Below are 26,459 nucleotides of genomic sequence, written 5' to 3' on the forward strand. Positions count from 1 at the left end.
CAACTACACAGCTGTGTATCTCAAAGCTCAACTTTTGCCTTTTTCGTCACTTACTATGTGGGCTAATAAGTAAATATCCCTTGGATAATTCACAACTGTTACATCCCAAGTATGGGCCGCAAGGTTTCCTCCTCACTTTAACAAAATGTGTGAAGGCAAAAAGCAAAAGGGAAAATGGAAATTTGTATATTATGGGTCATATTTGGGTATTATGGTTTGTCATTTATTTTTTATTAAAAATCAATTAGTAGTTATGTATGGGTATGGTTGGTGCTACGATTATTAGTTGTGTATGTAGGGGTGTAAATGAATAGCCAAAATTCATTTTCGTATCCGTCTATCACTATCCGAGTCCGTCCAAAAGCTAAGCGAATGCGGATACGGATATGCTATAGCTATCCGAAAAGCTATATTTACATGTAAACGGATACAATATCCGATCCCTATCCATGCTTGTATCCCTTTAGCACTATTGACCAATATAGGCGTTACTCGTTACCATTCTAGTAACGCGCTATATTGGGTATCCTTGGTTTCGTTAACAGTCTCAACCTCTTGCCTTTAAGCACCACATGTGATAATAGAAGGATTCTATTATTATCGCTTTGGGAGATACAGTAACTACCATCCTTATCACATGTAAATCCTTCATAGAATCCTAAGTTCCTAACCCAATGGGTCTCATTGTAACTATTCAATTTAGGAATACAAATCACAACTTGCAATCACAATTACCACTATCTGAATCCATACAAAAGTGAATCAGATGCGGATGCGGATATAGCACTATCCGAGCCGAATCCGATCCGCTTATATCCGTAGTGTATGGGTATTAAAAGTCTTCTATTGGGGTTAGGGTTTAGAATGAATTTTCATTATTCCAATTGTTAATTATTTGTTTTGGTATAAGGCTGAAAGCCTGAAACACAGTAATTATGCAATTAAATGTTACAAGGCACGATTTTCTTCTATTGTTTTGATATATTTTGTTATTTTGTTTTATACTTACACAGAGTATAAATCAGCACCAATATTAGGAGGCAGCCGATATTAGGAGTTTAGTTTTAAAGAAGCTACATGAACAGATGATCGATTATCATGATCAAGAGACTGATACTTCCAATGTTAAGTTTTAATCAGTTGACCGGTTTACGAAATGGGGCGTCTACTTAACATGATCCGTCTGCTTGTATGTCTCTGCAAGTTCGATTAAGACAGTCGGTCGACTTATGTCGGTACCTTCGTCCTCCTCGTAACAATGGCCCTTTATGCACCATTATCTACCATTACCAACTGTGCTATTATTCAATTGTTGACCCAAACAGAACAAAAAATTAACAACTTCATAAAGACACCCAAGAGCAAAACCACAAAGGAGATACAAAAATTTGTTAATTTCCATTAAAGAGAAACAGGTCAAAAGAACTTCGATCATAATGCCCCAAATATGGGCCCAAAACAAAAAAGCAGACAAAAATTAAACAACTTCAACAAAAATTAAAAAAAAACTGAGAAAGGATTTCAATTCATGACCGAAACAACAACGTCAGCACTATTGGGAAGGTTGCGGGCGCTTGGACACATTGGAGGAATGGGAAAAGGCTTCATCGAGTGTGGCAGATGCGTTCTTCCAATGCCTCTTTAACTCTTCCATCTCCATCTGATAACGATCAGCACATTTCCTATGCTCATGTTCATCCTCTAATGCCTCCCGCACACCCCCCTTCATCCCATCTAACAGCTTCTCGAACTCCCCCATCTTCGACTGCAACATCCCAGTCTTTGTGATAATACACCCCTGGTCATGTTCCAATTGGACAAGCATCATCTTCATCTCCTGAAGGTGATTATCCATAACCGTGACCATGCCTATAAGGTCATTGTCAGGGGTGAAAGTGGTCGGCCCGCGAGTGAACCCGGGAGGCAAATTCGGGCACAGCGAAATACCACCCAAGTTTGGAGAATCGGGCGAGCGCTTTTTTGAAGTACCTGCCGATTGTGTATCGGAGGTCATCCCCACTGAACCGACTACGGGGGATGGGCTTCCCAGTGGGAGAGGATGCCGTTCACCAAAATCATTCATGGTCTCAGACTCCTCCTTCACCATTCTCTGATTCAACAAAGTAACCACCGTCCAACTGTGTTAATTTTTTTACTTTGGTACAAATCCAACTTTGTATATGACTTTAAAGGAAAATGGGTCCATTCCAATGACGGTTCAGTGGTTTAGACGGTTGTGTCCCTCTCACAAAGAATTCAAAATGTCATAAACCCCTAGCCAATAATAATGCCTTGCAACTCCCACACCCTCTCACATACATGGTTTACACTACTGTGTATCAAAACTTTCACGGCTATAAATATCCCACCCAACCTGAAGCAGAGTATCAATAAGCACGAGGAAGCCTTCCAAACCCTCCTTACTGCTGCTGCTACTCTCTGTCTTATAATGGGTAATTCAAAGATGATAAAAAGAGCTAAGAAACAACTGCTTCCATCCATTGGAACTCTGCCAAAGGAGCTGCTAACAGAGGTGTTTGCTCGAGTTGGATCTTCTACAGTGACTGACCTCTTCAACCTGAAACAGAGTTGTAAACAATTCTTCAGGGCTGGGGTTGACCCAGAAGTGCTTCAAAGGGTCTCATTAGAAAAGCTACCGGCAATTCCATGGCGAGTTTCATCTAGGTATCATTCCTTCATAAGACAGTGCGAGGAGAAAGGTAACCCAGAAGCGTTGTTCAAGCATGGAATGGTGGAATATTTTAGTCGAATGGAACAAGAGTCAGGGATTGAGTTACTGAAGAAAGCAACTTATCATGGACATGAAGTAGCTGCATACATGCTCGGATTAATCCTCTTGTGCACTAATTACCCACTAAAAGGTCAAGCTTTACAAATTCTGAAAAAAGTAGAGCAAGGATGTTCACCATCATCATCAACAAAGATTCAAAAATGTCGTAACTGATCAAAGGAGATAATCAGGGAAATGTGGACTAGTACTATTTCTCTCCTAAAACCAGCTGAATCCATCTGTACCAGTTTAGTCTGCAATAAGAGAAATGGATTGAATAAGTCTTCTGGGGGGTTATCAATTAAAGATGAAGAACCTCCAAATTGTGAAGCTTGTAAATGGGATCGGGAAATTGTTTTGCTTAGGAATGTGCTACATGCAACATAATAGACTGTTCTTGCTTAAATTAATGAAACTATGAGGTTGTTCTTACTTACAAATATGTTAAATTTTAGGGTTTATATATTTAATGGATTCCTTCTTCCCTTAAAAAAAATAAAGAAATAAATAAACAAAACCAATGTTAGGAGGCACCCGATAGCAGGAATTCAGTTTTAAAGAAGCTACATGATTAGATGATCGATTATCATGATAAAGAGACTGATACTTCCAATGTTAAGTGTTAATCAGTTAACCGGTTTACGAAATGGGGCATCTTATTAAATAACTTTAAAGGAAAATGGGTCCATTCAAATGACAGTTCAGACGGTTGTGTCGCCACTCCCCTCTCACAAAGAATTCAAAATGTCATAAACCCCCACCCATTAATAATGCCTTCAAACTCGCACCCTCTCCCATACATTTCATACACAGCCGTGTATGAAACATTTCCCCTTTTTTCATAATGGGACGGTTGTGAGAAGTGATGTTGGTGGTCTTTTTGGAAGATCAGTGTTAAAGCTTCTTCGAACCTCGTGATGGTAAATCAAATATGAAAGTCCCTAAAGTTTGTATTTTTGATAAATTCAAAGTCCCTAAAGTTCTTCAATATGCTTTTATGACTTAGAAACAAGACGGCTATGATGGATGGATCTGGTCTTAGTAACCCGTCATGTAATGTATGCGTTTGATGGATCCATGATCAACAGTGCATGATTACCCTTCTGTATGGAGGATAATAGGAATTAGGGTTTTGATGTATGAGACGGTAGGATATAGAAAGAACTGTAGTTGTTCTTGTAGGTAGTGTCTATTCCACGCAACCAACCTGTGAATCATTGGATTAGAATCCAGTGATATTGACCTTTGATGTAATTTTGTTAATACAAATTACATTTTAGATCAATAAGATTTCCCCTATCGTGTGAATATTGCTTGAATAATGGTTGTGCAGGGTATTATAGGTTGTATTAACAAAAGGTTTGCCATACATAAATAAAGTATAAGGTTTACCTCCTGGTACACATCCTACCTTCCATCATAGGCCCTACCAATTAAAAATAGCAAGTTGTGAGAACTAATCTTGGTGGTATTTGCGAAAGTTGACCGTCGTTTTATTGAGATTTGGGACTCATAAGCAATAACGAACGTTAGTGTTCAACTTTATCTCCTGGTTGTTACTAAATTATTAGTTTAGGGTAACAAAAACCGGCTGACTTGTAATGAACTATGTATATAGTGTTACCTAAGCCATTTACAGTCTTTAACTCTATCGATCGAATGTTCCAAATTTGCAGTCGACTTTATTACATTAATCGATCAACTTGTCATCGTTGATGGGTTGATTTTTATAAGATTATTGTTTCAAATATTAAGAAATTTCTTCTAATTTAGGGCATTGATATTATAGGTAGTTTCAACTTATTTATATCAAGAGAATGAGTTTATAACTAAAAAAGATTTCATACAAAAACTTAAGAGAAAAAATTAAATTTTTGTATAGATTTCATTGAAAACAAATTTTTGGCAGATCCCATTGACACATAGATAATTACATATATAGAATTCATATTTAATCAGTCATGTGCACCCCCTAAGGTTACGTACAAAAACAAAAAAAAACAAAACCCCGTTCGAATGGTTACAGTGACACACGATTATGAATTATATACATATATAATTGATATAGGGAAACCCAAACTAGTTTTTGGAACCTTTGATACCCAAACCACAACTACTAATTCAATATATCCTAGTGACATAAAAAAATGTTATTAGACCCCTTGTACACATTGAGACACATACATAAGTTTACTAACCAATATCATATGTTCACACCAGTGAGTCTACGAACATAACCGATAATTTATATTCGAGTGAAAACTATTACATGTTGTATACACATAACTCAAAATAACCGTTACATCACTAACACATATACACACTTACTAATGACATATATACAATACATACACAAAATTGACCCTAAGTTCCCTGACAACCATACACATTCAATAAATACACATATAAACATCATATTAAAAATAAATCGTACCCTATTGAGCCATACAACAAGTACTAATGGTAATGTATATATACAATATTTAATAGTGTAACATTTGTGAGTAGTGGTCTGAAGGAATAGCCCAAATCCGGATCGGTTTCCATTTAGAACTATCCGAATCCATCCGAAAGGTAAATTGATGTGGATACGGATAGGCTATACCAATCCGATAAGCTATATTTACATGTAAACGGATTAAATCTCTGATCCATATGCGTGTTCGTATCTGTTTACCTGTATCTGAATTCGTCGGAATGGTAATCGGATGTGGATATAGCACTATCCGAGCTGAAAACCAATCCGTTTACATCCCTAGTTGTCAGTGTATGGGGAAACAGACCCATGCAGTGCTATATGTACTTTCACTCATGTAAGAGTGTAAGATTCCCCTTAGATGCTCCACAATGAATACGCCCATCTTCATATCAATCTATATACGTGGGTTTATTAGACTGGGTTTTGGTGATCAGTCGACCGGTACAAATAATAGATCGACTTATGACTTATGATCATCACCTAAGTAACCTGATCGATTGACTGATAGGCTTAATTGATAAAAAAAAAATTTATTTGGGTTAATGCTACAAATCACATCATACAAGTACCGTTAATGTTTTTACATTATAACACTGAGTGTTAATTCCAGCAAATTTTTTTCAAATCCAAAAAAATTTAGAGTATTAATTAAGGTTCATCTTTGAGCACATCATTGGCCACGATCCATAGTTATAATCTTTGTACTTGTGATTCAATTAATTTGACTTCACTCTCGAGTTGATGAAAACATTACTCATGACCTAAAATAAAAAATGAAAAATGTGAACCTTGTTTCTTGCATTATTGGAAGAGTCAAAAAGACATAAATTCATTGCATATCGCTCATTTTCAATACTTGTCAGCCCATTAATATTTGGATAAAAAATTGGCCGCCAATGTCAGTTCCATATTTTTTATTAATTACCAAATAACAAAGGGAAAAAAAATTATACCCTTATTTTATTGGGCAAATCAGACGTTACTTCTACCCTCCGTTGTAAGTTGGTGGACAAGAAACCCTAAACTTAAGCCATTACTTAGAGGATCGGTCGTTTGTGTCTCCTCTGCTTGTTTGAGCTCCTTCTACACTACGCATCATTAAGACCCATTCCAAGATATGTTACTTTGTTCCATTTTCATTTCTCTTTTTTTGGTTATCCCAGTCCTGGTATTTTTGTGGTTCTGCTTCCTCAAATTCCATTCTTTAGCCATAGAGGATAATGTCGTTTGTTATCTGTATATTCAATAGAAATGCAAACAAATGTCGTCAGTAATATGTACATAAAATGTAATTGGAAAACTGAACAGTAGAGTACAAAATGAAACCCTATATTTATTATTTGGAAAATTTGATTATTTGGAATAAGATTTGGGGTTGTATGCAGTCCAATTGTTATGCGTTACGGTTCTGTCTTCTCCAGTCTATTTTTCAGTTTGTTAAGGAACATCCTCTCCTCTTCTACTTGTGAACCATACACATATTTCGGCTTCCAACATGATTCACAACATGGGTACACCATCTGTAAATATAAGTATAACTCTTTTTTTTTTTTCATTTATTATTTTTTATTTTATGGGTTTTGGTAAAGATGAATGACAAAAGTAAAAGCCAAAGATCAAAAGGGAGAACATCCGGTAGTTCTAATATTCAGGTCAGACGCTCGGCGTGTATTCAGTCTCCATCATATAGTACAAAGGCGGGTGAAGGTGGAGATGTTGTCGTTGCAACCATTGACTTAAGTGAAGAAGAAGTTGAACATCGGCAGAATGAAGATGAACAGGGTCCTGTATTGGAGAAAAGAGAGTTTTCCAGTTTGAAGGGAAAATAGATGTATGAAAATCATATAAGCAAATACTATTCGAATGATTATCAACATAGATGTTTTTCATCTCAATTAATTAATATGCGATGTTTTATGTTTACGAATATTGTATATTTTGTGAGTGCAGGGGAACAAAAATCGATACCGGGAACTATACATTGAATCCTATCAGAAGGTAATTTTAATATAATGACACTTGATTTTGAATATGATAAGGGTTTTCTTCACTATTAATCCAAAATTCCTTTCTTTCAGTCTCAGGCATTGGTCAAGGAAAATCAAGAATTAGCATTACAATTGGAAACAGCATGGGGCATTGTGAATAAAATATGTATCATATTGTATTGAGCAATCCATTAATTGTTGTAGTCTAGTATATGTACCCCCAATGAAAATATTTTATTAAGCTGATACTCAGAGGATTTATGAATGATGTAGTATTGTTGGAATACAGGTACAAGCAAAAAATATTGAACTAGAGACCAAGCTTGTAGCGCTCATTTAGAACTTGACATTGTATGTTTATCCATAACTTTCATATACGTCTGTGATCAATGTTTTTAGTTCCTAATATAAATTCTAAGGTGAAATGAATTTTCTTAGACGAATACTGATTTTGCAGTTTCTGGATGCCCATGACAAGTTCAACCGACAAGTATCAAATCTTATGAGTACCCACTCTCAACCCAACCCTACAATAGGTGATGGGGGTACTGATATGAGTACTCACTTTAAACCCAACCCTACAATAGGTGATAGTGGTACTCATTCAGCAAAAATGGAAACAATAATTGGACTTGCAGCAGCGGGCCAACCAAAGCGTTGTGGCTGAGGTAGGCCTTCCAAAGCCCTCAACCTTGGTCAGCCTTCGTCTAATGCCCGTGCAGATACTTAGGCCAAGTGACCAAAGACCTCCTGACAAATCTACTACTCATTTTGAATGCTGATACCGGATGTTTAAGTTTGGGAACATGTTTTTCATAAGGTTTTTCTAAACTATTTTGCAATTGACAATGTTTAATCTGTCTCCTGCTATACAATAACTAATGTTGTTTTGGAATATACTATCCTCTTCATCAATCTTGTGATACAAATCTGATTTTGGTGGTACGATATTGCTACGTATATCTTATGTAATATTTAATTAATATTAAGTAGTTAATTAGTAGTAATAAGTTTATTTAATATTAAGTAGTTAATTTGTAGTAAGTGTGTGTGTAATTAGTTATTAGCAACCGGATGAGTTGGAGAGAAAATGTAGGAGAAGTTGTAGGTGTGAGAAGTGGGCAGTGTAATAGCCAATTATTTTACGTGTATTTATTTGTGAAAAGGTGAAATAGAAACGATATTTTGAAAATTAAAAATAATCTTGAGTTTCTACCCAACAGAAAAAAAATATATAATTTGCTCCGTCTATAAAGCAAGGCTCTATCCCAAATTTATATCTCTCTTCCTCTCTTTCTATCCCTATTGTTTCTCTTTGTGATTTTATTTTATTTTGTATATTATCTTGCATGTAACAGATACAATTTAGTACATATAAGGTTGGGAACTTTGTTCGATCCAGAAGATAAAAAACTGATTGTAACATTGATTTTACATACACTACTATAGATGTTACCCTTGATTGAATCCCTAACTTAGTTAGTGTTCGCCCCTTCCTATAATGAATTAGAATTACACTTCTTACAATCTTAGTTAGTAAGTTCGGGAACGGCAATTGAACGGGAACGAATACGTACGGCAATTAAATGGACTAGACAGTAATAATACTTTTAAAAAATCCGGCTTCATAAAACGCATACGGAAATCATGCGGTACGCATTTAATACGGGTATAATACAGCATAGACGACAATAATACTTTTAAAAAAATGGATATATATTCAGTATATAACATGCATTCACCACCTAATAAACAAAATAATATCATGATTTTATGAACTAAAATAAACACAATAATATAATATGCTATATAACATCTCTAAGATTATCATTTAACATACCAAAATATCAATAATCTACAAGAAATGAATGTAGATTGTCTGAAAATGAGATGAGCAAGTTGATTACCTTATCATTAAATCATTCTTCCAACATTACATTTCTTTCTATCTACAATGAGATAACCATATATTTTTAACCAGCTGTGTTCTTGTGAAGGGGGATGAGTTTCCACTAATTAACCAACACAAGACAAGAGGGAGAGTTCCAGATATGGATCTCCATTGTACACATTAGCTACAAGAGACAGAAAAACAAGAATAAAATAGAATAGAGATTGAGCCGTTCTCACCAATATCACACCAGATTCATTTGCTTCACTACCACCATCAAAGTTCAAAGACCAGAGAAACAAGAGGAGAGTACAAGACTTAAGTGCTGCTTTGTTGAACGGAGATGGGGAAGATGATTGGAGATGGAGGGCGGCTACTGTTGCCTGCTACGGTTGGATGTTCAACTCAAATCGAAAGGGAAGAAAGGGAAAGTGAAATCGTTTCCCTAAATTCTAATCTTTTGGGTATTTTTTTTTTTTTAAATGTATAATACATGTATTATACGAGTATAATACTCGATCGATTAAAAAATGTGTTTTTTTTTAAAAATATGGGAAAATACGGGGACGGGAGTATTATACGTTCAAAAATTCAGATACGCGTATTGTATGCATATTTAATAACTAAGCTTACAATAGTCGTTGACATCAACTTTTCCCATCATTTAAGCCAAAATATAAGGATTAGGCTTCCCTCCTCATCTTTTTGATGTCGTCGGGATCACAACAAGTACCGTAAGATCAATATTGATCTGAAAATTTACTGATACTTTGACGTGAGAGATGAATAGAGATTGTAGAATGAAATGTGCAGGGGTTTATGGTTCAAAATCGGGATGAAGAAGAGGAAGACGGTGACTGGGGTTACCTTTCGAGCTAAAGGAGGAAATGACTCTTTCACCCTCGATTTTAGGACTTCATAAGCACATGCTCATTAAACTTGACTATGTTACACACATACAGCCGACAGTTAGTAATTAACAATACATATATACAAACATGATGTAAGACCCCACAAACCCAGCCAGAATCATTAATGCTCATATAAGAGGGGAAGATTGATGTTGTATGTTGCATACTGAATATGCCCACCTTCTTATAACCCATAGATAGGTAGGTATATTAGAGTAGTCACCATTCATCGGTCGACTGAATGGCCATAATAGATCGACTTATCATCAACCAAGCATCATAGATCGGTCGACTATTAGGGTTGATTTTTAAAATATTGTATTGGTTAATGGTTCAAATCACAGCGTACTTTGACCGTTCACACATTACATTACAACCCTACCATGTTATCTTTGGCCTGATTTGGTATGATTTTTATTTCAATTTTGGATTGATTTCTTAAAATAGTCAATAAATAGATTTTTGGTCAAAAAATTGAAATTGTTTTGGTTGTATCAATATGAAATATTTGAAGAATAAATAAATCCATTTCATACTTCAAATTGTAAGAATAGATTCTTTATATTTCTTTGGGAAGGATGGTGGTGGTGGCGGCAGGGTAGTGGTGGTGGCAGGGTAGTGGTGACGTGGAAGTAGTGGGGGTGGTGGTGGTGGTGATGGCGGCGGTAGCAGTGGCAGCGGTAGTGGTGGCGGTGGTGGTGATGGCAGGGTAGTGGTGGTTGTGGTGGTAGCGGGGTAGTGGTGGTGGTGGTGGTGGTAGCGGGGTAGTAGTGGTGGTGGTGGTGGTAGCGGGGTTGTGGTGGTGGTGGTGGCGGTGGCAATGGTGGGAGTGGGGTGGTCATGGTGAGAGTGTGAGACCATTAGGAGAAGAAGGGTGGTGTTTTATATTTAACATGAAATTACTATTATGCCCATGAAATTAACCATGTGTTCATTCAAGAGCACAAGTGCTAAATCAATTGAAATAGAAATTCTGAAACAGCTCCTCAGCTATTTCAGAATTTCTATTTCACTTGATTTCTATTTCACTAAAATAAGGTACAAAAATCAAACCAAACAATTTCAGAAATAGAAATCACCCCCTGATATTGAAATAGAAATCATACCAAATCAGGCCTTCGTTAACCTTGTAATTTTTGTCATACGAATGCTTTATCTTTGTCAGTTTAGATTTCGATTTGTTGACCAAAGAAAGAAAGGGAAATTTAACACTTATTTTTTGCTTATTGGGAGAGTCGAATAGACATAAATTCATTACATATCGGTCATGTTCAAAACTTGACATTAATAGTTCGATATGTCATATCACCGTACATGCTTCATAGCTGTCACTGCTTTAATACTTATTTTATTGGGAATAGCAGAATAAAAGCAAACACCTGCATTTATGCATACAACTTTACTAATGGAAAGGAAATGTTGCGTTGGGCTCAATGAAGAGGAGATTGGGATTTGGTAATTTATTTGGACACAGAACTCGATTGGGATGTGGGCATACGTAAAGAAAGTTGTGGATTATTAAGAAGATCTTTTGATGTTAAGATTGCAGTTCCCAACGTATAGAAAACCCAACAAATTGCACGTGAACAACTCAACCCCAACAACCCTCATTAACTTCGTCACAATAGCTTGCTGCCTTTGATTGTAATCTATGTATCTATCTATCTATATATTCTATCTATCTATTATATCTATTCTATCTATCTAGTATATCTATTATATCTATCATATCTATCTATTATATCTATCATACTTCAGTCTATATACTATACTATACTATAAAAGTAGGAACTTAAGGTTCATGACAATTCTTTTCATACCAAAACTACCCTTCAACAATATCAATAAACCCAAAAAAATACCCTTCATTAATCATTCTCCTGCTGAGTAGATAAGGTATTACCTTATCCACTCCCTCATTCTCTCCCAAGAAATAGCCTTCATTAATCGTGAGTAGTTTACAGTGAAATTTTACTTTTTTGAAGTAAATGGATTTAAATTATTAAAGAAGTTAAGAATGAGTAGTAATAGTGATACGACTATCAAAAAAACAAAAAAGGACTTTTCCATTCTTCTAAAAAAAATAGAAACGAGTCTACCTTTCCACCAAAAAAAACAGAAATAGATTTTCAATGCCATTGTACGGACTGTTCATTTATAGGTCATTATTAACACTAATAATATTTAAACTAAAAAATACTAAACCTTTTCGTTTCCCAAGGACAAAACTAAGTTCATTTCATTCCTCCCTAAACCGTTTCGGATTCTGCTTTGGATAGTGCATGTAGACAATAATATGATATTACATACAGAGCTCATCTTCTCCATTTCTTATTTGTCTCTGAGTTGGACAAAGTGAAGGCTCGAAGAAGTATCATTCTCTTCGTTTCATCCAGTGTATAAGAGGAAAACGTTTATAAGGTACATCTCCTCCTTCTAGTGTATAAGAGGAAAACGTAGAGGTACATCTCCTCCTCCTTCTTCTTCACAACTCTTCTAATCAATAGAATTTTAATTTGGTTAATGCATTTTTGCTCTTCTCCGTTTGATCGAAGAATAATCTTTTTGTTGACCACTACGTTCATTTTGTATATTAATTATCGTACATGTATTGGATGTAGGGACCGGTAGTTTTAATTAATTTCAGAATAGTTTTGACTTTCGATGAATTGTTGCCTACGGCCCTTTTTCGTTTTGGACTGTTTTGTCTGTTGGCCAGTTTTTTATTGGAGTTATTGCACAGTCAAAGATTTTGTTATTCTTTGTATATTTGTTTTTGTTCTCTACTTCCTTCCATTTGGAGGATATATGGTATTTTTAATCATCCTTTTCTCCCTTATAGATTGTCCTATTTCTTGGTGTTTGTCAGCAATATGTTGACAATTTAGATTGTGCTCCTCTTATTGTCATTGCTAACTCCACTCCCAAATGTAGGATAACACCACCACCAACGCACTTACTATTAGATGGGTAGTGGGTTCATGTTTCATTGATCGAAAAGCCTGTACATACAAATTTTTCCCATTAATGGTTGATCTAATTAACACACTCAAAAGGATACACTATTGTGTTACTTTGAAAACTTCAGGATTATTCAACCCAAATTTTCAGGGCTTTCACTGACAACATCTACTATTTACTTAAATTAGGTTTTCCCATTAAACTATTATATTCTCCAGTCAACAGAACCTTAATCTGACTGGTACATGAATGAATCTTTTTCAACCTCTTTCCATTTTTATCCAATATTCTTGAACCCTTCCTGCTATCCCAATATCAGCACAATTAGGGGGTTGTTAACTCTTCTACGCTCAGTTGGTCTCTAGCATTTAGTTTTTTTATTTTTGTAGGATTATAGATTTTTGGATGTATTTGAATGTAGATAACCTCAGGATTAGTCAAACCCAACCATTAACAGAAGAAATTCAAAAATAAAGTAGTTGTTTGGTAGATCTTTAACTATATCTGGACTATAGAGGAAATTTTCTGTTTAAACAGAAAATACTAAGCTTCAGAACCAATCTCGGTCAATCGCTCATGCATAAGGTTTTGGGCCTAAGTTGGCATTTCAGCCACAGTTGGGACCCGTCAGGATATCCACTCATCTGAAATTTGCAGCTCCATTTACAATCTGGTTCTAAAGTTGTAAAGTTCTACATATGGAGCCTATACTCCCCTATTTTCAATTTATTTGTTTGACTAATTCAACATCTTTTTTCCCAAATCAAACCTCATAACATTTACAACAAATGGTGAAGGAGACCATAGACACCATTTTCCCATAATCCTTTTTTATGATATGCATGAATATTGCTTTATTGAATAATAGTTTAGTACTTCATACTATTTTGCACATTGAGAAAGTCTCATTACCTTATAAAACCAAAATAATTTTCTCTCCACCACTTAACAAATGCTTACATGTGCATTTGCACGTGCATTTTTAATAGTATTTATATACAAGCACATTCTGTCATGTCTTATACCGATTGCCTACAAGCATATTTTCTAACAAGCTTAAGGTGTTGAAATAGGTGTAAGACATGCCTGGCATTCCCACCAATGGGGAAGATCCAGCTGCCCATGTGCCCTCCCTCAGTGTTCTCACTCCTCTTCCTCTATCGCCGGAGGAAAGGAGGATTGAATCTTTGTTTGAAAATTGAACCCTTCAACGGTCAAAATTTCAAACGTTGGAAACGTATGATGCTATTCGCTTTGTATCAACCTGGGGTACTGTTTCCTTTCATAGTACCTAAATCGAACAAAAGTGATGATGTTGGACTTGAGGCAGAGAGGATTGCATGGGAGGATGCAGACGAAGAGTGCAGATTTCGTATATTGACACATCTCTCTATTCAGGTGTATCTTGATTACTATCGAATTGACTCTGGTTTTATGATTTGGGAAGCGCTGAACAAGAAGTATGGTCGTGGTAAATGATCTAACAGTTTTTATAGCCCTTTTTTATAATTTTTTTTGGTCCAATCATCTATACAGTTGCAATTTTCAAGTGTTCTGCCTATCATGTTGAATACTATATTCTTTTTGGGAAAAGAAATTGGGAATCATTATCTGCTACTGCATAAACTCACCTAAAAGCAAAGGATGCTACTGTTTGTAAAGACTCTTCCTATCAATAAAATTCCTTTTGACGAAAAAAAAATTTTCAGTTTGGGAGTGTCATACTCGGTCCTCTTGATACTGTCACGTGTTTTAAATCTGATAAGTATGTGTTTCAATGAATCGTACACAATTTAATTCTTACCAAATAATCAATGTGTTATACAAGGACAATGCATATAAGGTTTCAAACTAAGGTGTAAAAAGGGAATGTGACCGTGTATGACCATATAATCAATTAAGGGAATATTGTAATATATTATTTTATGCTAAATGAATGAAGGGAATATTTCATTCAATGTAAACAATGATGTTTAAGTGAGCTCATATAGAGGCATTTGTGTCAACGTTTTGGAATTAAGTCGGTATAGTTCTTTTGGTTGTTGCTGGTGTTGAATATTATACAGGTTGTTTACCCGTCCACAACACCGGGTAGGATATTATTGTTTATTTTTTATGTTTTAAATCCCTTTATTTGTTTAGCAAAAATTTAAAAAAAATCCCTTTATTTTTTAATGTTTATTTTCACCCTGCTGAAGCAACTTAGGTCTCATTCAAATCTCCATCTCCCTCCACTGATTGCAAATACATCATTCGACCGTCTCCTTTGTTTCTGACGACTGAGTATGGAAAAAAGGAAGGGTAGAGCGCAAAACCACACCATATCCGAAGATTCATCTCCCGATCGCGAGAGCAGGATTTCTGAGTCATTGAGCAACTCTTCAGACTCGACAACGGCCCCCGAACAACAGGATTCAATTCAAGTAGGAAGCAATAATGACAAGGGTCAGTCTACTGAGGTAGATACTTCTGAGTATGAACCGTCTGCAACCAGAGAAGCATCTACAGATTCAGATGAGGCATCGGCAGATTCAAACGAAGATAGGCGAAAAAAGAGAAAAAAAAATGATGGGAGGCAAAAGTCATCATCAAGTAACACCGATCAAGGCCGACTCAGATGTGAAAATAGAACGAAATACAAGATGGATGAGGTGTATGCTAATCGGGAAGCTGGAAAAAATTGGAAGAACTATGCTGACAGACACGTACTCACAGGTAGGTATGTTCAACTTGAGGATTTTGAGGCATTTGACATTGGGAAGTTATTTAATTACTTAGGTTGGACAAGAATTATAACGTGCAAAGAAAATGTTACCAACACCTTGTCAAACAGTTCTACTGCAATCTAAAGATTGAAACAAAAGGGGATACTCATAAGATTGTGTCTCTTGTAAGAGGTAAACGTATATGTTGTGATGCACGAAAATTAGCATCAATTTTAAACATATCATATGAAGGAGAAGAGATTTTTTTCTATGGTGGTGATGAAATTGAAAAGCATGTAACCAAATCTGATCTATTCCAGGCCATTGGCAAAGAAGGTTTGCATAATAAAATCAGTAAAACCACAGAACTAGGATTGAGAGATCAGCAAAGGATAATCAGCTTGATCATCCAGTCCAATATCCTCCCTAAGAAAGGCAACAAGGACAGTGTTATCCCTTACCTAGGTTTTCTTATTTACTGTGTGACAGTGGGGAGCAATTGAATCTTGGATATGTAATTTGGAAGTACATGTCTGTTTTTGAATTTAAAAATAAGTCACATGCTTTGCCATTCAGAAGGATGTTAACTCTAGTTTGGAAACACTTTGGGATAAACTTGAGTGAAGAACAGGAAAAGAAGAAACTGGAATTAGATATCAATTTAGGTGTGTTCCGGAGAATGGGGATGTCTATGATTTTCCCTCGGTCTCACAATGTTGAACATCACAATCCCCAATTTGTGTCATGAAGACCACATTCATTGCAGTCCAGATGCATCTCCTCTTGATGAAACATCAATTTTGCCTGAACAACTTGGAAGGGTAATAGATGGTATTGAGAGATCAATTTCAGCTGATCAGCACCTAAGAACAAGAGTACAAGACAGGACAGCAGAAGCTTGTAATACTAACAGCAGGAGCCTAGAGCCCAATGTAATGAGTAGGATTGTTAGTATTGAGAATGGTATGGTGGAACTGAAAGAGTTGTTCAAATCCTCATTTGAAGATATGAATAATTGGATGAAAGACATTGAATCTGAAATTACAGGTCTGAAGGAGGTAGTGGAGGAGGTTAAAATTGATGTAGGCAGCTTACATCTGCTGACCATTGCAACAAGAGAGGGTCAGAAAAAATGGAATGAGGACAGTCAAAAAGCTTTAGGTTTCTGTAGAGAATTATCAAAAGAAGTAGGTGAGATAAAAAAGGCAATACTCACAATTCCACCAGAGCCTGATTAGAATAGTTTCTTTTCAACTAGTAATTTTGATCAGGCTGAACATCAGTCTCAGCCGCAGCATGAGTATAAGTCCCATCCTCAGTATCAGCCCCACCAACCCCCTAAGGCTCAACAGCAGCAGCAGCATCACCAATCAGCTAAACCCGGTCATAATCCCCCTTGAAAATGAAGTGTATTTTTGTAATGAGGTTGGCAACTATGTTTTATATAATTTTGGTATGCAGCTAATATAAAAAATTGGGTTGGGTAAAGAGTGATGCCATTGTCAGTCTACTGTTTGAAATGTAGTCAGATGACCTAATAGATATTATTAGGGTCCATTATATATTATATTTTGAATGGTATGAAATCTCCACACTTAGACAAGAGAACCGTAATTGTGTACTCTGTCTCTCTCTCTCTCTCTCTCTCTCAGTCTTGTCATCATACATAGGTCGACTGTTATCCAACGACCATGGTATAAACCATCCTTGCATTGGTTGTATTGTGACAATATCATGTTTACAATCAAGAATGCATACAAACTCAGCCTAAATTCATTCATACCACCAATTTATTTTTTTTGTAATTAATAGTTAATTTACATTATAATTGCGATGATCCAGTCTCAATCGTTCAGATATTATGCGGATCTTACCATTAACTACGACAAAGATACCATTATATATTATATTTGGAATGGTATGAAATCTCCACACTTAGAGAAGGGAACCGTAATTGTGTACTCTGTCTGTCTCTCTCTCGCTCTCTCTCTCTCTCTGTCTCTCTCTCTTTCTTTCTCTCCCTCTGTATTTCTCTATTGTTGCCTTGTGCAATTACATTAGCCCCGTTACAAAGTGGATTGGTTACTATGGTCTATGGAGCAGTAGCATGTGAATCATTTATCGGTGGACTTGTCATCATTCACCGGTCCACTGTATATTACCTCTATCTGTCCAATCATCTCTATTTCCATATTCATACTGTTAATTAAGGTTATTACCGACATTCAAAAAATTGCGCATTATTTTGTAGTCCACAAATCTCTGTATAGTGTTAAGTAAGGGTATTACTCTTACCTAAAATGGTATTACTTAATTGTCATAAAACGGTCGACTTGTTAATTATGAGCAGTCGACTGTGTTGTGAAATTCAGTCTACTTGTCATCATAGATAGGTCGATTGTTCTCCAACGATCGTGTTATAAACCATCCTTGCATTGGTTGTATTATGACAATATCATGTTTACAATCAATAATGCATACAAACTCAGCCTAAATTCATTCATACCACCAAAATTTTTTTATGTATTTAATAGTTATTTTACATTATAATTGTGACGATCCAGTCTCAATCGTTTAGATATTATGCGGATCTTACCATTAACTATGACAGAGATACCAATATATATTATATTTTGAATGGTATAAAATCTCCACACGTAGACAAGGGAACCGTAATTGTGTAATCCGTCTGTCTCTCTCTCTCTCTCTCTCTCTCTCTCTCTCTCTCTCTCTCTCTCTCTCTCTCTCTCTCTCTCTCTCTCTCTCTCTCTCTCTCTCTCTCTCTCTCGCTCTCTCTCTTTCTCTCTCTCCCTCTGTATTTCTCTACTGTTGCCTTATGGAATTACATTAGTCCCGTTACAAAGTGGATTGGTTACTATGGTCTATGGAGCAGTAGCATGTGAATCATTTATCGGTGGACTTGTCATCATTCACCGGTCCACCGTATATTACCTCTGTCTGTCCAAGCATCTCTATTTCCATATCCATACTGTTAATTAAGGTTATTACCGACATTTGAACAACTGCGCATTATTTTGTAGTCCACAAATCTCTGTATAGTGTTAAGTAAGGGTATTACTTTTACCTAAAATGGTATTACTTAATTTTCATAAAACGGTCTACTTGTTAATCATGAGCAGTCGATTGTGTTGCGAAATTCAGTCTACTTGTCATCATAGATAGGTCGATTGTTCTCCATCGACTGTGGTATAAACCATCCTTGCATTGGTTGTATTGTGACAATATCATGTTTACAATCAAGAATGCATACAAAGTCAGCCTAAATTCATTCATATGTATGAGATTGGATTATCACATGTAGCAAGAGATTGGATATTTGGATCCGTAATGTGTCATGACTCATGATAGGTTTGATCAGAAAACTCAAATTTTCCAGATTATATAAATCGGATTTATATCTGCTCCATTAGTGACATGGGCCATTTTGCTCCATTTACCCCTTAGGATGTTCACACCTGACTCAACTGGGTCTCCTCTTAATCATGAGATTAATGGAAGACATGTGTGAACATCCTAAGAGGTAAATGGAGCAAAATGGAACATGTCTTGTAAAACCCCTGCCCAAAAATAGCGGCTCATTGGAATTTTTGTTGAAAGCCCAGAATCCGAGGTTAAAGCTACCAGTATACTGTGGTGCATTGAACCCGAGGTTGAACATAATGAGGTAGCCCCATTGGTGAGGACCTACATACCATTAAGAAGGCAAACACCAACTCCTTGTGATTGTGCAGCTGACCACCAAATGTACTGGCTAAGGAAGGTACCATCCCTTGAATCTAGGACCCTTGGACTTAAATCCTAGTTCTAGGCTAAACCAATGATGACCCTCATCAACTTGAATGTTTTAGATAAAAAAATTTTAGAGCCAAACATCAATTTAAATGATTGATTTGATGATGAGAACCCAATTCCATACATACATCTTAAATTCCAACATAAATGACAAATTCTGCTAATTTACAGATTGACCTTCTCTTAGTTAAAATGATATAACTCCATCACCAGCACTTCATTTGTGTTGGTTCCAATTTTTTTACAAACTACACTCATAGGGATGCATTTTGTTAGAAAACACCATTACCTAGTTATGTCTCTAATTTAGTTAAAAGTTTAGCTAAAGTTGCTGTCAAAATCGGGTCATGCTGTCTTGACAGGTTGACCTTTGTGTAATAAAAATAACAAAACTCCATAATCCAACATTCATTTTCTTTGATTCTAGTTTTTCTAAAAAATAGATTCATAGGGCTTCATTTTCTTATAAGGAATCCTGATCCAATTATGTCTCTAAATGGACTGAAATTTCATTTCAATCCAAATGATTCTGCAGATGAAATCTCTGGGCAATGGCACTGGCCGATGCACACATCACCCAAAGACATCACCCAGAGTGGGAAAATGAAGTATTTTAATCTGAAGATGTGTGGGGACCACCCCTATTGGCCATGAACACCCCCATAGGTTGAAGGGAGTCTGAGGGACCACCTCATACTCTTGGATCACTGTGGACCCCACCAGAGAGCCCGGAATCACTGAGAATCAGTCTAGAAACACTTTCTTGGAATGGGCCCAAGCTGCCAAAAAGACCTTAGTTGAGGGCTGGTCTATAAATAGAGACCTTAGCCTCATTTTAGAGCCCTTACACTGCTCAAACCATGGAGCAGAGGAAAAGAGAGAAAAAGAGAAGGAAAAGAGAGAGAAAGGAGGAAGAAGGGAAGGAGAAGAAGAGGAAGGAAGGAGGGAGTGCATACCTTGCACCCAAACTCGGTTCCAGCAACATACTCAGACCAAAAACTCAGGTATAATCCTTACCCTAATAAGTTGTTGCTGCTGTTCTCTGTTTCCTCTTTTGAATCTATGCCTTATAGAGGCAGATCTAGCCAAGGAAAGCCTAGAACAGCTGGGGGCTGCCTTGTGCTGCCTCAGATCTAACATGCAAACCTGTTGCATGTAAGATCTGAGCATCTTTCATGTAATAAACCTGCTGTTACTATTTTTCTTCTTAGATCTCTGTGGTTTTAATGGATTTTTGGCCACCGACAGCCCAGAACAGTTGGGAACTACCTAGAACTGCTCCAGATCTTCCATGCAAGCATGGAGCGTGGAAGATCTGAGATATTTGAGTAAAAACACAGATCTATTTTGTTGTTCTTGAAGCCGAAATCTGGCTGTGCATGGCTGCACTGCCAGATGCACTGTTATTTGACTGTTTGGAGTCCTGATTGCATGCCCTGGCTGCATGGAACCTAACCCTAGGTGGTAGCAGCTTTGGATTACTATTTTATACCTAAAACCAGCTTTGCATGCAGCCAAAACCGTGGCATGTAGCTAAAGCCGTGGCTTGCAGCTGAAGCTATGCTGGGTTACTATTCACAGGGCTATCTGGGTAGCTTCTGGTTGCCAAGTGGTGGGCCTAGGTGAAAATCCACAAGGACCAGTGCAAAGTATACCCCTGGGGGTCCAAGATGACCTAACATGCATGAGGAGAGGATCCATGCACTGCCTATGGTTCAAAACCTTGGAATCTCAGCCTGATTCCGGTTTTACAATCTCTGGGTGATGGCACTGGGCGATGCAGACATCACCCAGTGAATGAAAACTTCACTGTTTTGCTTATTTGACTTGGGGGACCACATATGGACTATAAATAGTGTAAGGATGTGGAAAATGACCAAAATACCCCTCCTCACATCTAACCATAATTATGTATACCTTGGGAACCTCAGTGGGCTCCACAGGGCTTGAAAACCCTGTCTGTGTTGGTCCTGCAGCACTGCTGGCCTAGGGACTGTGTTGTAAGACTATTGTGACCTAGAACTATGTATTACAGTGGTAAAATACCATATTGACCCTAAGCCACATTCTCCGGATGATGCACCGGGACATGGGCCTAAAGCCCAGTGCAAGGACCAGAGAATTCAAAGTGATCTCGGACTGAGCACCGAGTTAGACCTAGGAGCCTAGACTAACACTGGGTTATCCAAAATAGTTTTGAATAATTAAAATAACATATTTTTTATTTATTACTTTAGGATTTGTTTCCGTGCTCGAGGTGCACAGCTAGATACCGACCGGAACTGAACAAACATCTGAACCAATAGGATCAAACCAAGGTGAGTGGAATTACACCATGAGTGTAGGTGTAACATGACTGCTGGGTCATGACAAAAACAACAATATTTACTGTCTTTAATTATTTTAAATTGTTTTATATTCTCATTTAAATTCTGAATCTTATCTGATGAACATTGGAAATGTATGATAATGCTTATATGTGAAATTGCTAGATTAGAAGCCGTAGCCGGCTTGGAAATGAGGCCTGTGGTAGCCCGTATTATAGGATACGGTTGACACCACCTGACTCATACGATGTCATATAGACATGGGGCTAGGATTGCATCACCCGTGCTACGCACCCTTGCCAACAGGGGTTAAGGTGTTGGATGCCTGTGGGAGCCACAATTAATGTTAGGAGCTATATGTCGGGCCTTACCCCACAATTAATGTCAGGAGATATATGTCGGGCTTTACGCCATAATTAATGTCAGGAGCTATATGCCGGGCTTTAAGCCACAACTAAATCATGAGCTATATGCCGGGCGTTAAGCCACAACTAAATCATGAGCTATATGCCGGGCGTTAAGCCACAATTAAATCATGAGCTATATACCGAGCTTTATGCCACAATAAAATCCAAAAATAAAAGGGAAAAGAATTGAGCTAAATACCAACGGTTACCCCACAGGTTAATCATAGAGGGCTGGTCGGGTTGACCAAGGACCAGTGCGCTGGGGCTGACTGGTCCTCTTCGATAACTCAATGGGTGTATCGTGGGAAGGGATAATCAAGCCCGCACCAAGGATACATGTATTGGGGATTGTAGTAGCACTAACCTGCCTTAGTTGTGATGTTAGGTTGCTAATAAATAAAATGAACTGCACCTCATGTAGGACTCATTTGGTTGTGCTTGCATGTGCATACATGGTTTATATTTCATTCACGGGCTCGGTGGAGCTCACACTCTTGTATATTCTCTTTTAGTTGATTTCGCAGATACAGGTTTACCAATAGGCAAGGAAGCTGTCGATGAATTATAGATCTTCCTCATCTCGTTGCTTAGCGACGATTTTGTTATTATTTAAGTTTCTTTCTTTCAAGAAGTGTAATTACTAAGACAATGTACTTATTGAACATAAATGGATATGTATACGGTATAACATAGGTACTTGGGATTTTATTATTGATGATATAAATCATCTGTGGGTAGTTCGATCTTCCGTTGCACTCTGATATTCTTTTATTATCTTTTAACCTCAATGTATGGTTTGTGACATGTAAATACTGCTTCTAGACCCTTGGGGATTGGCGGATGTCGTAGGATATCCGATCACTTGTCTAAATCCTCCCAGGGGGTGGTTTGGGGTGTGACAGAGTGGTATCAGAGCGAGAAGCTCTATTTACATTCACAAACAATGGAAGTAGGATGGTGGGTGGTCTAAAGACAAAGAAATAAAAGTTTTAAGAAAACACCAAAATAAAGAAGTGGAAGAACACAGTAGGAGACTAACTAGGTGCAAAAGCCGATAACTCCATAATTGAAGAGGCATAAACTTTTACATCCGGAAAGGAAACGGGAGGTACTACTTCCGAACTACAACTTAGAAAGGAAAGTTCAATTGATACACAAAAAAATAAATAAATAAAATATAATAAAAATTAAATTAAATTTTTAAAAAAAAAACACACACACACACCCCAGCCTATCTTTGTGCTAACTCCTATTGTAGTATTTATAAATTCCTATGTTTTTTGTTACGCATCTCTATACGTGCGATGTTTCAGTATTATGTCGTTCCATAGCAAATGCTAGCTTGTACACATAGGTACCAATTTAGAACCTTCCTTAGTTAGAAAATGTAGATTTATTTATGCCCAAGATCCCTTTCTACAGAAACAACCATGGTTAACACAAGGTCCAATCGGGGTGGTCGTCATGGAAGAGGCCCTCGATTTGTTCCAGAAATTGGACTACCGAATGGAGTCGAAGCTCAAAACTTTGAAGTGTCAATCACTTCGACAGGGATACCCAGGGACCTTCCAAACCCGGTGCCTACGACCCCTCTGACTCCTACCACCGCACCACCTCTGGCTATGACTGTCGATGAGCTGAATACCATCGTAGCAAACATGATGTGGATCACACAACAACAACAAGAAATGCTGGCCCATATGACTACTTAGTTTACGACCATGATGCAACAACAAGCGATGCCACCACCCAATCAGCCTCCGTAATTTCCACCTTCGGTGCCTCAGCATGTCATAGATAACTCCACTGCTAGGGTGATGGAGAGGTTCAAGAAACTTCATCCGGCCACTTTTTCCAGGATTGGCCCGGAGGCGATGGAACCGGAGAGATGGATTAATGCTTTGGAAAAAGCCTTCGCTGTATTAGAATGTACCGATGCCCAAAAGTTGATATGCGTCGGGTACCAGTTGCAGAATGAGGCTGAAGCATGGTGGAAGTCGACGCGACCAAATTTGGAGGCGACTCATCCCAACCCCACTTGGGAGCAGTTCAAGGAAGTCTTTTTTAAGAATTATTTTTCTGAGAGTTTCAGAGATAAGAAGGAAGCTGAATTCTCTGCCCTCGTACAAGGATCGAAGACAGTGTTAGATTACCAACAGCAGTTTGAGGATTTGTCCCATTTTGCACCAGAACATATGAAGGGGGAGGCTAGCAAAACGAAGAAATTTGAAAAGGGGCTCAAGCTTGAGATCGGGTCCATCCTGTCAGTCATGGATATTCAAACCTATGCACAGATGGTCGATAAAGCCAAGACGATAGAGGATAGACTGAATGAGGGGACCACAGTATTAACGGGGCTAGGTAAGGGGCTTAATACCTTCCAAAATTTAGAGTGGCCCAACGAGACCTTCTAAGGATCTAGCTTAAGCCCTAGCCTGGCACAGAACCGTGGGCTTAAAATGGGTCAAGCATATCAACCCATTCATCTAGCATTCGAACAGCCTACATAGTATTTTCGCCATGCTTCGAGCCAATTGGCATAATTTACGGCTGTGCCCCGATCGTCTAAGTCGAACAACCGATGCTATGTATCAAGCAGCACGAACACATGGCTAGGGATTGTCATCATCGCAGATTTCATGTGCCACAACGAGATCCACCTACTACTCGACTTTTCCCGTCCCAAAGCAATGGAGTCCAAAAACAAGTACATGCCTTGGACACAAGGGAAGCTGAGGCAAATTCGGAATAATAACAGGTACTCTACCCATATCATTCTCACCTGTTCGAGTATTATTTTGATTGTCGTGCATCACACTCCATTATTCTATTAAATTTACTGGTAAGAGGAGGATGCCTTCGAAGAACTTAGAACACAACTTGGTGGTTAGCATTGTCAATTGAAACGTTGTGAAATTAAATGAAGATTATGGGCCCTATCCATTTGGAAATTCTATAATCGTATGTAGATTCTGGGAGGATGATAAAAGACTATAGGCGTGTAGTTAGGTCTTGGTAAAGCATTATACCGCAAACCAAAAGAATAGAACAACCAAGATCAAGATGAAACTGGAACTAAAGGATCCGACAAAACCTTGCTCGACAATAGGTATGAAGGGGATAATGGGTCACCGAATGTCTCCTCCGTTATTGGGAGTGAACAATAGGGATTCCATCAATATCCCAATTCATCCTAAAGTTGAGACTAGATATTGGGAAACTAGAAGTTAAAGTATTCATAAGAAGAGCCATGTAGGAAAGATGGTGAAGACTTATACCACATAACCCAAAGCCGTAGAAGTATAGATTATTAGGCAAAATATGCGGGGGTAGTTCGATCATTTGACTTCTTTTGAGGTATATGTTGGAAGTTCAATCTTCCTTAGGCCCTTAAGATCAAGTTGAACCTTAGAACAATCAACCCACGAGTAATTTGGATAACTTGTCGAGAGTTGGATTTCTTTGAGGACCAAATCTTTATAACTCAATAGAAGCAATGAGCAATGCCGACATAAGACAAAAAGGGTCTGAATTACATCATAGACAATCAAGTATTTCCTTAGGAATCACCAACCAAAAGGGTAATGTGGTTCAATATGAAAGGGGAGTTGAATCCGAGAATTATGACCAATGGCGCACTGATTGGCAGAAGTCCATGACGTGTTCCATGCATCAATGTTAAGGAAGTACCTCCCGGACTCGACTCATGTCTTGACTTAAGAACCACTTAGGCTCGCTGCCGCTATGACCTATCAAGAGAAACCCGAAGAGAATGTAGGATGTGAGAAGCACAATCTCCACAACTGGATTATCTTGTTGTAAAGGTACTGTGGATTATCAAGGAATGTCCGGTTGATGAGAAGATGAAAGGCGGTCGAAGTATCCTTATCCGCTTGAATCACTAGACACATTCAATTTCGAGGACGAAATTTTTATAAGGTTGGGGGAATGTAGAACCCCTGTCCAAAAATAGGTGCTAATTGGAATTTTTGTTGAAAGCCCAGAATTCGAGGTCAAGGCTACCAGTATACTATGGTGCATTGAACCCGAGGTTGAACATAATGAGTTAGCCCCATTGGTGAGGACCTACATACCATTAAGAAGGCAAACACCAACTCCTTGTGACTGTACAGCTGACCACCAAATGTACTGGCTAAGGAAGGTACCATCCCTTGATTCTAGGACC

At 37.6% G+C, this 26,459-nt stretch overlaps 2 protein-coding genes across 2 annotated transcripts; both read left to right on the forward strand.

The window, feature by feature from the left end:
* Positions 1-2,449: 2,449 nt before the first annotated feature.
* Positions 2,450-2,965, forward strand: LOC122665531 (putative F-box protein At1g67623). The gene has a single exon (XM_043861684.1). It carries the CDS (start codon positions 2,450-2,452, stop codon positions 2,963-2,965), a length of 516 nt encoding a protein of 171 aa, XP_043717619.1.
* Positions 2,966-24,090: 21,125 nt separating this feature from the next.
* On the forward strand, positions 24,091-24,687 carry LOC122665532. The gene has a single exon (XM_043861685.1). It carries the CDS (start codon positions 24,091-24,093, stop codon positions 24,685-24,687), a length of 597 nt encoding a protein of 198 aa, XP_043717620.1.
* The last annotated feature ends 1,772 nt before the right edge of the window (positions 24,688-26,459 follow it).

The sequence above is a fragment of the Telopea speciosissima genome, chromosome 6 (genome assembly GCF_018873765.1).
Source record: "Telopea speciosissima isolate NSW1024214 ecotype Mountain lineage chromosome 6, Tspe_v1, whole genome shotgun sequence".
Taxonomy (NCBI): Eukaryota; Viridiplantae; Streptophyta; class Magnoliopsida; order Proteales; family Proteaceae; genus Telopea; species Telopea speciosissima.